General features: G+C 38.3%; 1 protein-coding gene across 1 annotated transcript in view; it reads right to left on the minus strand.

Annotated features, from left to right (window-relative positions):
• Nucleotides 1-1,287: 1,287 nt before the first annotated feature.
• LOC131200806 (putative lysosomal acid lipase/cholesteryl ester hydrolase) overlaps nt 1,288-14,993 on the minus strand; it is a 30,427-nt gene continuing 16,721 nt past the window's right edge. The window contains exons 5-11 of the mRNA XM_058188070.1: nt 14,882-14,991; nt 12,219-12,302; nt 10,445-10,581; nt 8,677-8,823; nt 6,071-6,142; nt 3,209-3,274; nt 1,288-1,524 (exon numbers count right to left, since the gene is read on the minus strand). Of these exons, the coding sequence (XP_058044053.1) occupies nt 1,288-1,524; nt 3,209-3,274; nt 6,071-6,142; nt 8,677-8,823; nt 10,445-10,581; nt 12,219-12,302; nt 14,882-14,991 (853 nt within the window). The remainder of the gene's footprint in view (nt 1,525-3,208; nt 3,275-6,070; nt 6,143-8,676; nt 8,824-10,444; nt 10,582-12,218; nt 12,303-14,881; nt 14,992-14,993) is intronic.

Consider the following 14,993-nt stretch of genomic DNA (forward strand, 5'->3'; position numbering starts at 1 on the left):
TTCTGTCATTGTAACTTACTAATAAATATGGTACTACTGACCTACCTCCTATTGGTTTCCTAGTCTGATCTATCTTGAAGGGTTGACAACCTACTCAAAAAACTTTGATTTACAGTAATGGATTTCTGTAAAATATGCAAGCAAGCAATGGAGTGAACTAGGGAAATAATAGAAAACCTGAAATATTTACTTTAATGTTGGAAAATACACAAAGGATATGTCTTAAAAATAGCAGTGATCTAGGAAGCAGAATGTGAGAAAAGCCAAGGTCGTAACAAGGTTTAGGATTAGAAAAAGTTATGTGGAGAAAAAAAACCGCAAACTTCAAATTCAGTAGTAACTTTGTTGCATTAGGCAAAATGGTGCACCTCCATGAAATCAGAGCCCACTCTCTATTGGCTGAAACAGCATTTATAAATTACTAGATGGATACCTGTGCTTCGCTATTTATGACCATTTTTCACACTTACGACCATTGTAGCATCCCCATGGTCTTGTCAGACTTTCATTGTCATCATCACCAACAAAGCATAGCTGGAGAAACGAAGGCTGCTGCTGAGGCCCCGCCATGATACTCCCTATCCTGTAGTAGACCCGCCCCTGCACTTTGAATGTTGGCATAAAATTTCCCTCCTTCACCTCTCTGGCTCCAGAAGACATCATTTTGAAGCATCCGTTGTACTTCCGAGGAGCAGAAAGACACTCTTTTCTCTTTAACTGGAGTTACAGTAGAAGGAACAGATTCCTCTGAACTGAGGAGGTCAGTGTAAGAAGTGAGTTGGGGCTGAGACACTATGCAGGAGAAATTTGGTTCAAAATCTATTGGCTCAGTGGTGATCAGTGATTGAAACACATAAGGGAATATTTCTTCCGCCACCTTGAGTCCGGAACAAAACAAAAGGTTTTGTTCAGCCACATTGAGTACAACAGAATAGAGCATTTGAGGGGGAAAAAAATCAGATACAGGTACCATGGAACAACTAGTCTATATATACACAGAAAATGTTAATAATATATCAGCTAATCTACTCAGGAAACTTTGATTTATATGAATTTCTGTAAAATAAGCAATCAAGTAAATTAATGAACTAAACAAGTATAAAAGTAATGAACTAGAGAAAAAACTAGAAAACATGAAATGTTTGCTTTAATCTTGGAAATTATGTAAAGGCTATGCATAATTTGTTTTCTAATAATCTCATTTCATTTAGAAAGCTACATGGTAAGATTTCAAGAAACAGGCAAGTGGCTGAGATGTTGTTTTCTCCAAAGATTCGAACACTGATATTAATGCTTGTGTTTCTGCATCAATTCAAGAATATCGGGATAACAGCGTTGTACAGCATCCAAACCCAAGATAGGATCAAAATGTTGCCAGTCAGGAATATCTGTATAGAAAACTAAATAAGTGATTCGAGTAATCAATGATTCAATATTTCTTCTTTTTGTAACAATATCTTTTCCTCCACTCCACACGGCTACTGGCACAAGAACATCTTCTATTTTATAAAATGGAGGTGTTGTCTATGGATGAAAAAAAAGAAGAAGAATGTGATTTGAGAATCACCCACTGTGCAGAGAAGCTGTCTGATGGATTCATGAAATATTGATAGCTGGTTAATAAACTCATAGTGAAATCATCTGTCAGAATTATCTCCCAATCACAGTAAAGCTATGATGAGTAGGTGCCTAATTGCTAACATGTAGCACCAGAAAGCAAGAGGTCAGCAATATCAAACTATTAACTATTAATAGTTTTCCTTTTTTTTTAATTGAAAAAGTTTTAACAAACAAAAACATTTTTCCCCCTTCCCCACCCTGGCAAAACCCCCTTTCCCCCTCCCTTCCCCCCGCCCCCCGGCTTCCCGGGTCAATCACAAGGTATTGTTATACATAAACCAAACATAGAATAAAATTTTCCCTTCTAATCCAATTAACCTCATCCAAATCTTTTCATTTCCTAACCCCCCCCATTATATAAAATACTACATCCTAATTATTCAAAGGCAATCTGATATCTCTTAATCTGATATCTGTTTTGTAAATAATCAATCCATTTTTTCCATTCAGTTAAATATCTTTCCTGCGTATTGTCTTTCAAAAAAAAAAAGTTAACATCTAAAATTAAGAAACCATCTAATCGCAAGACAGCAGAGGTAGGAGAGGGATCATCAACCAAAACAGTACATGCTATGCTGTTATTAAATGACCCATGGAAAATGCCTTGCTCTCTTCGAGAACACTGAAGTTTAACTAGGCTGGAAAATTATTTACAAGGGAAGACATGAGGGCTTTCCTAGCAAAACATCTTTATCTTGTTCTTTGAACATAAGTGTGATTGATTAGTTGTTTGATTATCAAGGGCTTATCTTGGTCTTAAAAATCTAGAACATTTACAATACATACGCCACAAGTAGAATAAAGTAGATTACAGAAATATAATTCTGAAAAGTGTTAGAAATTTCCACAACAGCTCAACATTCATCCCTGGGGTTTTTTCTGTCAATTATGTGGAAAAAAATACCAGTGTAATTCACCCAATACTGTTCCTCATCCCTGAATGTTGACAGAAAAGCTGGATTTTAACAGCTTTCCAAATCTTTTGCCAGCAAAGCGGCCATCTTAGCCTTGGGAGTTCCAAGAAAGACAGTCATGGCAGAGAATGTATGTTTCTGAATCCCCACCTGTCCTATTCAGTTATCAGTTACCACCACATTTTTTTTGTTCAGAGGTCACTTTTGCTATGGTTTTGCTCTTCTCTCCTTTGGTTCTGAAGTATCCACCATTACCGTTTTAGGTCTCTATCACTTGAACACTCAATAGCTTTTTTGAGTTCAAGAGAGGAAAAAACAGAAGAACAAAGTTTTGACTGGTTTTGAAATACAGAAAGTAAAAAGCAAATCTAGGGTCTGAGACAACTTCTCTTAGAGAAACCGTAAGATCAAAGGGAGAAGTTGGACTCCACCTACTTGAAACTTCACCTCTGTTAGACTCAGGAGAAGATTATGTTTTCAGAAAGATGGATAGCCACCTCTCCCCCATACAAAATATAGAAGGATACAAATATCTAATTCTATATGTTTACCGACGTAAACTTGCAATAACTCACATTTCAACTAATTGCATATTAGTTTGGAAGTATTCATAGCTGTCAAATAAATTATAGGAAGTCAATAACATTTCATTAGAAATAAAAAAAAATTCTTACCATGTTGTATACTTCCCTGTTCTTAAGACCATAGTCGTAATATTTAAATTCCCCAGAATGTATAACCTAAAAGGAAATGAAACTATTATCTACAATTTAAAAATTATTTATGAAATCGTAATGTTAAGAAATATTAACATGATCGATATATAGACGTATGCACAACATTTTTCATCTGGAATATTATAAAAAAATACAAAGTTCTTTAAAAGTATAAACAGTAAGTAATGAAAAAATAATATTTACCATTTTATTATTTTTTATTTTACAAATTATGTAAGGTAATAGCATAAACAATACATTTTAAAACATTAAGTATGTACAATTAATAAAAGGAACTAACCCAAATGTAAAGTGAAATCTTAAATCGAAAATAAAACTCCTTGGGGAGATACAGAATATCCTAGATTAGTGCTGAACAGACTTCCACATGGCAACTAAGTATAGTGAAAGAAGGGTTGTTGGAAATAATTTCCTCCTAGATTTTGTAAATTTACTTTTATGGTAAAAATAACAAGATGGCCCCAGACATGTCCACATATCCTATATTTTATTACATTTATTTATCCAATTTATATAGTCACCTATCTTAGAATTGTGACTCTAAGCAGTTGTACAATAAAAACAAAAGCAATAAAAACATGTTAAAATAACCAGAAAAAAACAAAAACAAAAATATGCTTTTAAGTTAAACTCAGGTAGGAAAGAGCCAGCTTGGTTAGTTTTATAACTTAGCTTTGTACAGTATATGGATTTCCACCTTTTCTAGTACATTTTAATTACCGTATTTTTCGAAGTATAAGATGCACTTTTTTTCCCTCCTAAAAGAGGCTGAAAATTTGGGTGCGTCTTGTACTCCGAATGTATTTATTTATTTATTTATTTTATTTTATTAGATTTTTATACCGCCCTTCTCCCGAAGGACTCAGGGCGGTGTACAGCTGAAATAAAATACAGAGTATATACAATTAAAAGAAATTAAAAGAAACTATTAATAAATGGCCGATAATTTAAAAAATTTACAAATGTTTAAAATCTCTAAAACCCCAATTTAAAATCAACTATTTATGCCAGTCCTGCTTGAGTAAATAAGTATGTTTTTAGCTCACGACGGAAGGTCCGAAGATCAGGAACTTGACGTAAGCCAGGGGGGAGTTCGTTCCAGAGCGTCGGTGCTCCCACAGAGAAGGCCCTACCCCTGGGAGCCGCCAGCCGACATTGTTTGGCGGACGGCACCCTGAGAAGGCCCTCTCTGTGAGAGCGTACGGGTCGATGGGAGGCATACGGTAACAGCAGGCGGTCTCGTAAGTACCCGGGTCCTAAGCCATGGGGCGCTTTAAAGGTGGTAACCAGGATCTTGAAGCGCACCGAAAGACCACAGGAAGCCAGTGCAAACTACGGAGCAGTGGTGTTACATGGGAGCCTCGGCGGCTCCCATTACCACTCGCAGCTGCATTCTGGACTAACTGCAGCCTCCGGTGCACCTCAAGGGCAGCCCCATGTAGAGAGCATTGCAATAATCCAGCCGAGACGTAACCAGAGCGTGAGTGACCGTGCATAAGGCATCCCGGTCAAGGAAGGGACGCAACTGGCGAACCAAGCGAACTTGGTAAAAAGCCCTCCTGGTGACGGCCGCCAGATGTTCCTCAAAGGACAGCCGGCCATCCAGGAGGACGCCCAAGTTGCGAACCACCTCCTTTGGGGCCACTAACTCGCCCCCAACAGTCAGCTGCGGATGCAGCTGACTGTACCGGGGTGCCGGAATCCACAGCCACTCCGTCTTGGAGGGATTGAGCTTGAGTCTGTTTCTCCCCATCCAGACCCGTACGGCTTCCAGGCACCGGGACAGCACTTCGACCGCTTCGTTGGGGTGGTCCGGAGTGGAAAAGTACAGCTGAGTGTCATCAGCGTACAGATGATAACTCACCCCGAACCCACTGATGACCTCGCCCAGCGGCTTCATGTAACCCCGCACGGTGCCCAAAATGGCTACTCATAACAGCTGCTGCCTTCTCTTACCCCTTCCACACTTTGCCTGCTTTAGTCACTCCCTCCAAGGATCAGCTGTGCTTTTGAAACTGTTTTTTAGCCCCAACCAGCCCCAACCAGCCCCAACCGCAAAACCAGTGAGCGAATGTGCTAAAGCTGACCAGGCTAAGGACTAGCCAGATGAATACCTGGTAGGCAGAATTTTTTTCTCCCCAAAAACTAAGGTGTGTCTTATATTCTGGTGCATCTTATACTCTGAAAAATACGGTACTGCCATATAATATTAAGTTTTGATTGGATGATTATTGCTATGCAGCCAAAAAAGTGAAATCACAACTAAGATATAACTTGCCAGAGTCCCTTCTTACTGGCCTTTCTATTTGGTAATGATGAGAGAGAGAGTTCCTTGATGTCAGTATAGAAATCGTCTATTTTGTGCAAAAATCATTTGTAAAGCACTAACAGTAACGAAGACTTTCATGGTAATGAGGCGGTTGTTGTATTATGTTAATTGGATTTTTTAGGAAAATACTAGAACTGGAGACATTGCACTGACACCAATTTTCTTTTCTTTTTACAATCGAATATCAAACTATTTGTTATTAGGTTTCGAAGCTGCAAGGAGTAGGACTCTTAGGTGCCATGTTCCTTGACCAAGGAACCCCACAATATGGTAAGAGGGACTCTCTATCAAAAAACATTTTATTAAAAATGTAAGCAAGTAAAAATAATGTTAAAACTACATGACCAATAAACAAACAAATAGCCCTATTTATCATATTTTTTATACTCATACAAACAATTTAGTTAAGTATAGCACTTGGACATATCAATTTTGATTTGCCTTGAAAATAAACTTAAGCCATACTCTACCTGGCTCCAGTGATTTATGTTTTTTACTGATGTAAAATCAGGAAAGATCCCAGCAAATACATCTGCCCGACTCTGAAAAATCAAAAAGAATTTACATTTTTACCCTGAGGGAATATAGGAAAAGATTACTTATTGTTATATTGTTGTAAAATAGAAAGAAACTGGGAAAAATAACTGTTTCCTCCCATACTTCAATTTTCAAAAATAAATTGCACACAACCACAGACAAAAGGAAAACACTATTGGAGCAATATGTGATTTCTTATTATATGCTTTTAAAAATGTCTCCCCAAATGTTTATAATAATTTTTCCCTGAATTTGTGATGGTTAACTGAGGGCCAGTTCACTAAATTTGTCTCAATTTGATTGGCTGGAGAGAACCAATTACATCATTCAATGGTCTCAATATATAGAACGGAAGTTGCAATGCCTAGTAGCAAAAAAGTTATAAAATTTCTGAAACTGTTTGGGGCCAATTTTTTTAAAAAAATTATTCATCAAACAGAAATTACAAATTTGAACAAACCAAATAAGAAAAATAAAATGTGATAGGGACGATAGGCATACCAGTGCACATACACACACCCCCTCTAAATACAGTATGGAGTGAGATCTACAGAAGTTAAGTTAGAATTAAAACGATGAATGTTAATGACTGAGACAACTGAATCAGGTAAGATATTCCAGACTTTGACAATTCTGTTACAAAAATTGATTTTTTTTTACAATCAAGTTTAGAAACATTAAATTTAAAGTGGTTATTCATATGCATTAGATGACAATTAAAGCTAAAAAAGTCATTTACAAGTAAGCGTTACTATGTACAATTTTGTATGCAGTACCTATGTCTGGCTGCAAATGTTGCAGTTCTAAACTATCCAAACTAAGCCTAGTAGCATAGGATATTCTATTATGGAAAGAATGCAAGACTTTTTTTTGTAAAGTACTTCTGAACTAGCTCAATTGTATTAATGTCTGATTAGGATCATTAAGGATTCCAGACACTTGAACACTATTCTAGGATTGGCCTAATGTATGTTTTGTAAGCAGTAATGAGCAATACCTATGATGGCGAACCTATGGCACGCGTGCCATCGCCAGCTGCTCTTCTGATTTCTGGCGTGCATATGCGTGCCGGCCAGCTGGTCTTTGTGGGCACCAGAGCACCAGAAAATGGCCTGAAAAACAGTCCCAAAAACAGCACCAAAAATGCCCCAAAAATGGCCCGAAAACAGCCAAAAAACCAGCCTGTTTTTTGGCCATTTTCAGGCTATTTTCAGTCAGAAAAATGGCCCAAAAATGATATGAAAATGGCCAAAAAACAGGCATGCGCACGCTGGCCAGCTAGTCTTCGAGTTTCCGGTGCTCCGGCACACACAAAGACGAGCTGGCCAGCAGACATGCGTAAGTCAGAAACCCAAAGACCAGCAGTCCGGTGCATGCATGTGCACCCGCCAGCTGGTCTTCGGGTTTCTGGCGCTCCGGCACACACACATGCATCCACATATGTTCCAGTTTGGACACTCGGTGCTGAAAAGGTTCACCATCACTGAGCTACACAATATTTCCAGAAAGCAAACTTCATAGAATGAAATTCACAACTTGTAGTGCTTTTTTAACAATGGTGTTACAATGAACCTTGGAACATCAATTGTTAGAGATGAGTACACCTTTGATGCAATAATTCAGACCAGATCCTTGGTCTTGAACAGTTGGTTTGAATAACTCTTCACTAAATCCAATCTCTGAAACCCATTACGTTTCCTATATCCTTAGAGAATATCCAATTCACTCTTCCATTTCTGCATGTAAATTATCTGACAAATTTCAAATACTGAACCCAATGCAATGTATTTACTACTGTTTGAAGGAGTCAACTCATCAGTTGTGGGTTTTAAATTTTTTTTACTACTGGTTCTGTGGGTGTGGTTTGGTTGGCGTGGCAGGGGAAGGATACTATAAAATCTCCATTCCCACTCCACTCCAGGGGAAGGATACTGTAAAATCTCCATTCCTTCCCAAATCCAGGAGAAGGTTACTGCAAAATCCCCATTTCCTGTCTATCAGCTGGGACTTGGGAGGCAGAGAATAGATGGGGGCGGGGCCAGTCAGAATTTTTACTACCGGTTCTCTGAACTACTCAAAATTTCTGCTACCGGTTCAATCAACACTATAAGTTTTGGTCTATAATGTCAACATTTCTCAATAAATCATCCCTCTAAACATTTACATAATTTTGCTATTGTAGACCAAACACAGGGCAGGTTTTAAGAACTGGTTTTTCCTCCATCTTTGCTTAATGTGTCATTTTGTGCCCATTGAAGCAACACAAGGCTTTCTCAGAGGGGACCCCAAATTAAGAGTCAAGCTGGATGAGTCAGGGAGTGGGACAGATTCAGTCTAGGTAAAACACAGGACAATCTCTAAAATTCTGTTAAAACAATCTTTTTCAATTTTGAATTCTGGGAGTTCAAGTCCACGTAAGGTTGAGAAATATTGCTTAAAGTATAATTCTAATCTTCCAGTGGACTCTGGTTTCCTGATCTGGTCTTCTTCATTTGGCTAAAAGTTATAGAAAGTATAAATAAAAATAGAGCTTACTTACTACATTTAGATTTTTCTTGTTATACCCTCCTGCAAGGAAAATGTTGTTTAGGCATAGTCGGTCAATCCCTGGATAGCTGCATGCATGGATCATGCTGTTTTTTACTTTTTCACTATAAAGGGAAAATTCTTTAGTGCCCCATATAAGCTGCAAAATAAAAATGACCCATCAATATTTTAATTCCAAGCACCTTCCTCCTTTTCCAGCATCAATTTTACTTTTCCCATATTAAATTTATTGTTGGAAGTTCTTCTCTAGATTTCTCCCATCTGATCTTTTTCACACATCTCTACAAAGTCACATTTGTAGCATTTGGAAATTTTATAGATTTCAATCAGAACAATTCTGCCCTTCATTGCAACACAATTGGAAAAAACGATTTCTAAACAGGAAGAAAAAACCACCATTAATTCTGCTGGTTTTTTTTATTGTTTCATTCTGTTTCAGTTGTAAGCTGTTCAAATTCATGTGCAGGTAGTTCTCCCTTAATGACTCTAATTGGGACAGGCAACTCCACTGTTGGTAAAATAGTCAGTAAGTGGAAAATTGTGTGGCTGCGACTATGCTTTCCAGTTGGAAACAAACAACGCTGTTCAATTTCATACCTTTGCCTTTGTCTCCTGACATGTTCCCTGTCCTTTGGAATGCTAGAGTGTCTGCTAACTGTCTTGTACACATTAAAAGGATTATGATCATCCTGGCAACCTGAGATGGTGGGACAGTTTGGACAATCTTCCATTTGGAAGACACTTACTAACCTCATTGCCCAGAAAACCTCATCTTAATACAATTCCAGGCTAAGTGATCCCAGTGGGATAACTTTTTTTACACACAGGAATGAATAATCCAGTTTCTGGCTCCATCCCATGAAGGGCTTTCAAGGTGATAACTAATAGCTTGAATTAGACTCTCAAACCAGCAACCAAGGTGGTTTGGGAAATAGTGGTGCTCCATGCGCCACCTTAGGGGCCTCCAGAATTTTGCACTGCTGCATTCTGCACCAGCTGTAGCTTTCACATTCTCTTCAAGGATAGCCCCTACATGCTACTAAAAATCTCGTTTCTGATTTTCTTTCAATTTTAATCTTTAAAACTTTGGCAACAAACTACCTCAATAAGCACAGACATTTCTCTGTGGCATAAAATATATACACTATGGGTTCATATTTATTTATTTATTTACTTATGTTTATGTAGTGTGCATTGGAGGTGGTGACCTTTTGAAAGTTGTGTGCAATGAAATTTAATTTTGTTTTATGTCGATTAGTGTACATTCAAAGTAACAATAAAGTTATTATTCTATTCTATTCTATTCTGTTCTATTCTATTCTATTCTATCCAATCCAATCCAATCCAATCCAGTTCTTATCCTATCCTATCCTATCCTATCCTATCCTATCCTATCCTATCCTATCCTATCCTATCTTATCCTATCCTATCCTATCCTATCCAGTTCTTATCCTATCCTATCCTATCCTATCGTATCCTGTCCTGTCCTGTCCTGTCCTGTCCTGTCCTGTCCTATCCTATCCTATCCTATCCTATCCTATCCTATCCTATCCTATCCTATCCTATCCTATCCTATCCAGATCTTATTCTATTCTATTCTATTCTATTCTATTCTATTCTATTCTATTCTATTCTATTCTATTTTATTCTATTCTATTCTATTCTAGACATACAAAATTTTGGTGTTAAAATCATGCATTAGCCCCCTATAACTAGGTTTAGAGCATACAGGTAGAACAACTGAATAGGTAAATACCTACTTCTCTGAATCTTTCTGGAATTCTTCCAAGTACCCCAAACGTCCCACTAATACCTTTCAAGGTGTAAGTAGGTGTAAGGCTTATAAAGAGCTTCACTCTATCAGTGAGGTAGGGCAGGGTCGCAAAAGCCACAAAACCTGCAAAAAAAGGAAGGATTAAAATGGCAGGATTGCGTGATTCCTCTATGTACTTTTAGTGATGGCTTGAATCTTCTCCCACTTTTTGAGAAAATCTCGCCCACACACACCAAAAAATTAAACCCCACAATTTTTATATTTCTAGATTGGAAGAGTTTCTAGATTGGAAGAATTTCTTTATGAATTTTCAGCCTGGGGATAAGAGATCATTAATTTACTAAATGAATGAGATGGCTGACAGATATATGTAAATTGTCGATATTCACATAATAGCCTTCTTTCTTGGTAGACCTCGGTAGTCCTGCTTCGAACATTCCTATGACCATGCAGAATATTGTCTATGGATCTATAGGGAGATAATCCAGTGCTAATATAGGGAGACTTTTTTTATGAAAAGGGGAAAGAATTGTTCCTCTGTTTCAAGAGAACACAACCTCTGCTACTTTTCTCATTTGAAATCTTAGAAATTTCACCTTTCTATCTATCTAGCCATGGTGGCGCAGTGGTTAGAGTGCAGTATTGCAGGCTACTTCTGCTGACTGATGGTTGCCTGCAATTTGGCAGATCGAATCTCACCGGGGTCAAGGTTGACTCAGCCTTCCATCCTTCTGAGGTTGGTAAAATGAGGACCCAGATTGTTGGGAGCAAGAGGCTGACGCTGTAAACTGCTTAGTTTACTGTAAAAGCAAACTTCATAGGCTCTAAAGCGGTATATAAGTCTAAGTACTATTGCTATTGCTATCTCTTCCCATCTAAAATTTGTCATCATTTTAAGTTAAAGCTTCTACTGGATGTACTTGACAAGGGCAAGAAACACTTAGAAGGCATGAATTGTCAATCAATTGAATGAAGTACTCTTGAATATGCCCTTTATTGGTTAGAAGGCCACACCATTGATTCTACTTGTTCTACATCTATAGAGAGCACGTACAGTATGTTATAACCTAGTCATATCTATAGATGAGCAGCATATAATATATACACTATGGGTTCATATTTATTTATTTATTTACTTATGTTTATGTAGTGTACATTGGAGGTGGTGACCTTTTGAAAGTTGTGTGCAATGAAATTTAATTTTGTTTTATGTTGATTAGTGTACATTCAAAGTAACAATAAAGTTATTATTCTATTCTATTCTATTCTGTTCTATTCTATTCTATCCAATCCAATCCAATCCAATCCAATCCAGTTCTTATCCTATCCTATCCTATCCTATCCTATCCTATCCTATCCTATCCTATCTTATCCTATCCTATCCAGTTCTTATCCTATCCTATCCTATCCTATCCTATCCTATCCTATCCTATCCTATCGTGTCCTGTCCTGTCCTGTCCTGTCCTGTCCTGTCCTGTCCTGTCCTGTCCTGTCCTATCCTATCCTATCCTATCCTATCCTATCCTATCCTATCCTATCCTATCCAGATCTTATTCTATTCTATTCTATTCTATTCTATTCTATTCTATTCTATTCTATTCTATTCTATTCTAGACATACAAAATTTTGGTGTTAAAATCATGCATTAGCCCCCTATAACTAGGTTTAGAGCATACAGGTAGAACAACTGAATAGGTAAATACCTACTTCTCTGAATCTTTCTGGAATTCTTCCAAGTACCCCAAACGTCCCACTAATACCTTTCAAGGTGTAAGTAGGTGTAAGGCTTATAAAGAGCTTCACTCTATCAGTGAGGTAGGGCAGGGTCGCAAAAGCCACAAAACCTGCAAAAAAAGGAAGGATTAAAATGGCAGGATTGCGTGATTCCTCTATGTAATTTTAGTGATGGCTTGAATCTTCTCACACTTTTTGAGAAAATCTCGCCCACACACACCAAAAAATGAAACCCCACAATTTTTATATTTCTAGATTGGAAGAGTTTCTAGATTGGAAGAATTTCTTTATGAATTTTCAGCCTGGGGATAAGAGATCGTTAATTTACTAAATGAATGAGATGGCTGACAGATATATGTGAATTGTCGATATTCACATAATAGCCTTCTTTTTTGGTAGACCTCGGTAGTCCTGCTTCGAACATTCCTATGACCATGCAGAATATTGTCTATATCAGATCTATAGGGAGATAATCCAGTGCTAATATAGGGAGACTTTTTTTATGAAAAGGGGAAAGAATTGTTCCTCTGTTTCAAGAGAACACAACCTCTGTTACTTTTCCCATTTGAAATCTTAGAAATTTCACCTTTCTATCTATCTAGCCATGGTGGCGCAGTGGTTAGAGTGCAGTACTGCAGGCTACTTCTGCTGACTGATGGTTGCCTGCAATTTGGCAGATCGAATCTCACCGGGGTCAAGGTTGACTCAGCCTTCCATCCTTCTGAGGTTGGTAAAATGAGGACCCAGATTGTTGGGGGCAAGAGGCTGACCCTGTAAACTGCTTAGTTTACTGTAAAAGCAAACTTCATAGGCTCTAAAGTGGTATATAAGTCTAAGTACTATTGCTATTGCTATCTCTTCCCATCTAAAATTTGTCATCATTTTAAGTTAAAGCTTCTACTGGATGTACTTGACAAGGGCAAGAAACACTTAGAAGGCATGAATTGTCAATCAATTGAATGAAGTACTCTTGAATATGCCCTTTATTGGTTAGAAGGCCACACCATTGATTCTACTTGTTCTACATCTATAGAGAGCACGTACAGTATGTTATAACCTAGTCATATCTATAGATGAGCAGCATACAACATTATTTTAGCACTTTTCTTATTATTTGTCCATCTACTATTTACTTTAGCCCTAAGCTCTGGAATCTAATCATACCTATCTGGTAAAGGTCTTGGTAAAAAAAAGGAAAGAGATTGTAGGAACCTGTTGTGACCCAGGCCCCAGTAAGTAGTAGGAAACTCAGTCAGTGTAAAAACAAACAAACTTTATTTGAACAGCTGAGAATTACTTCATTTTCAGCGTAGTTCAACTAAATTAAAGTAAATTCCTCCCAACACAAATTTCTCAGTCCTATTACCAACCTTGGTCCAATTAGGCAAACTGCCAAAGGTTTTCTTGGCAAACGTTCAAAAAATGCAAGAAGACGAATCTATCAACATTGTTTTCTGGGAAAGCCCAAATGCCATTGCTGGTCTTTTAAGCCTTATGGGAGGAGCCAATCATGTCTTGGCCCTACTCCTGAGTCGTCCTCTTTGCTTGAGCTGCTCTTGCCTTCTGGCAACTCTTCTCATGTGTGTATTAGGAACAGGCCCCTCCTGTTCCTCTGTGTTGTGACCCAGGTTCCTGGACCCAGACTCCTGGACTCGGATGATTCAGAAAATGAGGGAGAAGACCTGGCAAGCCCTGCTTCTCTTGAGCCCTCTCCCTCCCTGGCACCCACTCAAAGGGAGGGGCCGGCAAGGCCTGATTCTCCCGGGCCTTCTTCTGATTTGGCAACGCCCCAAGAACAGTTTTGGAGGGACGCAAGATTACGAAGGCTTGATCGGCACAGCGGAAGAGTTGGGACAAAGCCAAGTCATAATTGTCATGCAGTGACATCTGCAGAGACTATAAATAGGAGGCGGACTTCCTGGTTTTTGTCTTGGACAAAGCAATGAATTTGCCGAGCAACTATCATGGAGGGAAGAATATATTCGTGAGTAATTCTGGCCTTATCTATAATTTCCTCGTTATCTCCAGAAACTTGGCAGGCCCGTGGGTAGACGTGGCCAGGACATGTATCTATGTAAATAAAAGGAAAAAAGGAAGGCCTCTGACGGACTCTTTGCTGGGAGTATTGGGGGAAGGGAAACAGAACATTTTGTCCAAGACCCGACTAAAACATCTTCCACCAAAGATGGATCAGCAGCAGGTACGCAGCAGTTAGAGCAGATACAAGCGCTAATCAACAGCTCCAGCAGCAAGTGGCTCACTTGGCAGCTAACTAAATGTGTGCCGACTGTGTGACACTTGCCACAATTGGCATCAGCAAATGTTCAGAAAGTAAAGCAGACATTTGAGGCTGATTGATCTCGGAAGAAGCAAAGTGACCCAACCTCAGTAAGGTGCCTTAGTGCATTTCCAAGGGCTACTCTGTATTGGCTGAAATGGCATTTATAAATTCTTGACAGCCATCCTCCTAGAGGATATCTATCATTAGCCCTTGATCAGGATAGATTTGGAAGGCTTCATAGCAGAGACAAAGAATTCTGGGGATAAGCTGATGTGAAGAAAAACAAATAAATTCACATAGATATTTCTTGCAGTTGTTCAATCCAATTGAAAAAGAAGTGCTGGATCCGTCTTTGGTAGACAGAGAAAAGCCAAAAAAGGTGATATCAAGACTATATTCTTAACTTACCTATTCCTGCTCCTTGGGAATGGCCAATAAAATATAAAGAGTCTTGTTTTGTTTTCTGTAGAATGAAATTTATTGTTGCTGGTATATCATAAATGGCCATTTCATGAAAACT

Source organism: Ahaetulla prasina, chromosome 6, assembly GCF_028640845.1.
Source record: "Ahaetulla prasina isolate Xishuangbanna chromosome 6, ASM2864084v1, whole genome shotgun sequence".
NCBI lineage: Eukaryota > Metazoa > Chordata > Lepidosauria > Squamata > Colubridae > Ahaetulla > Ahaetulla prasina.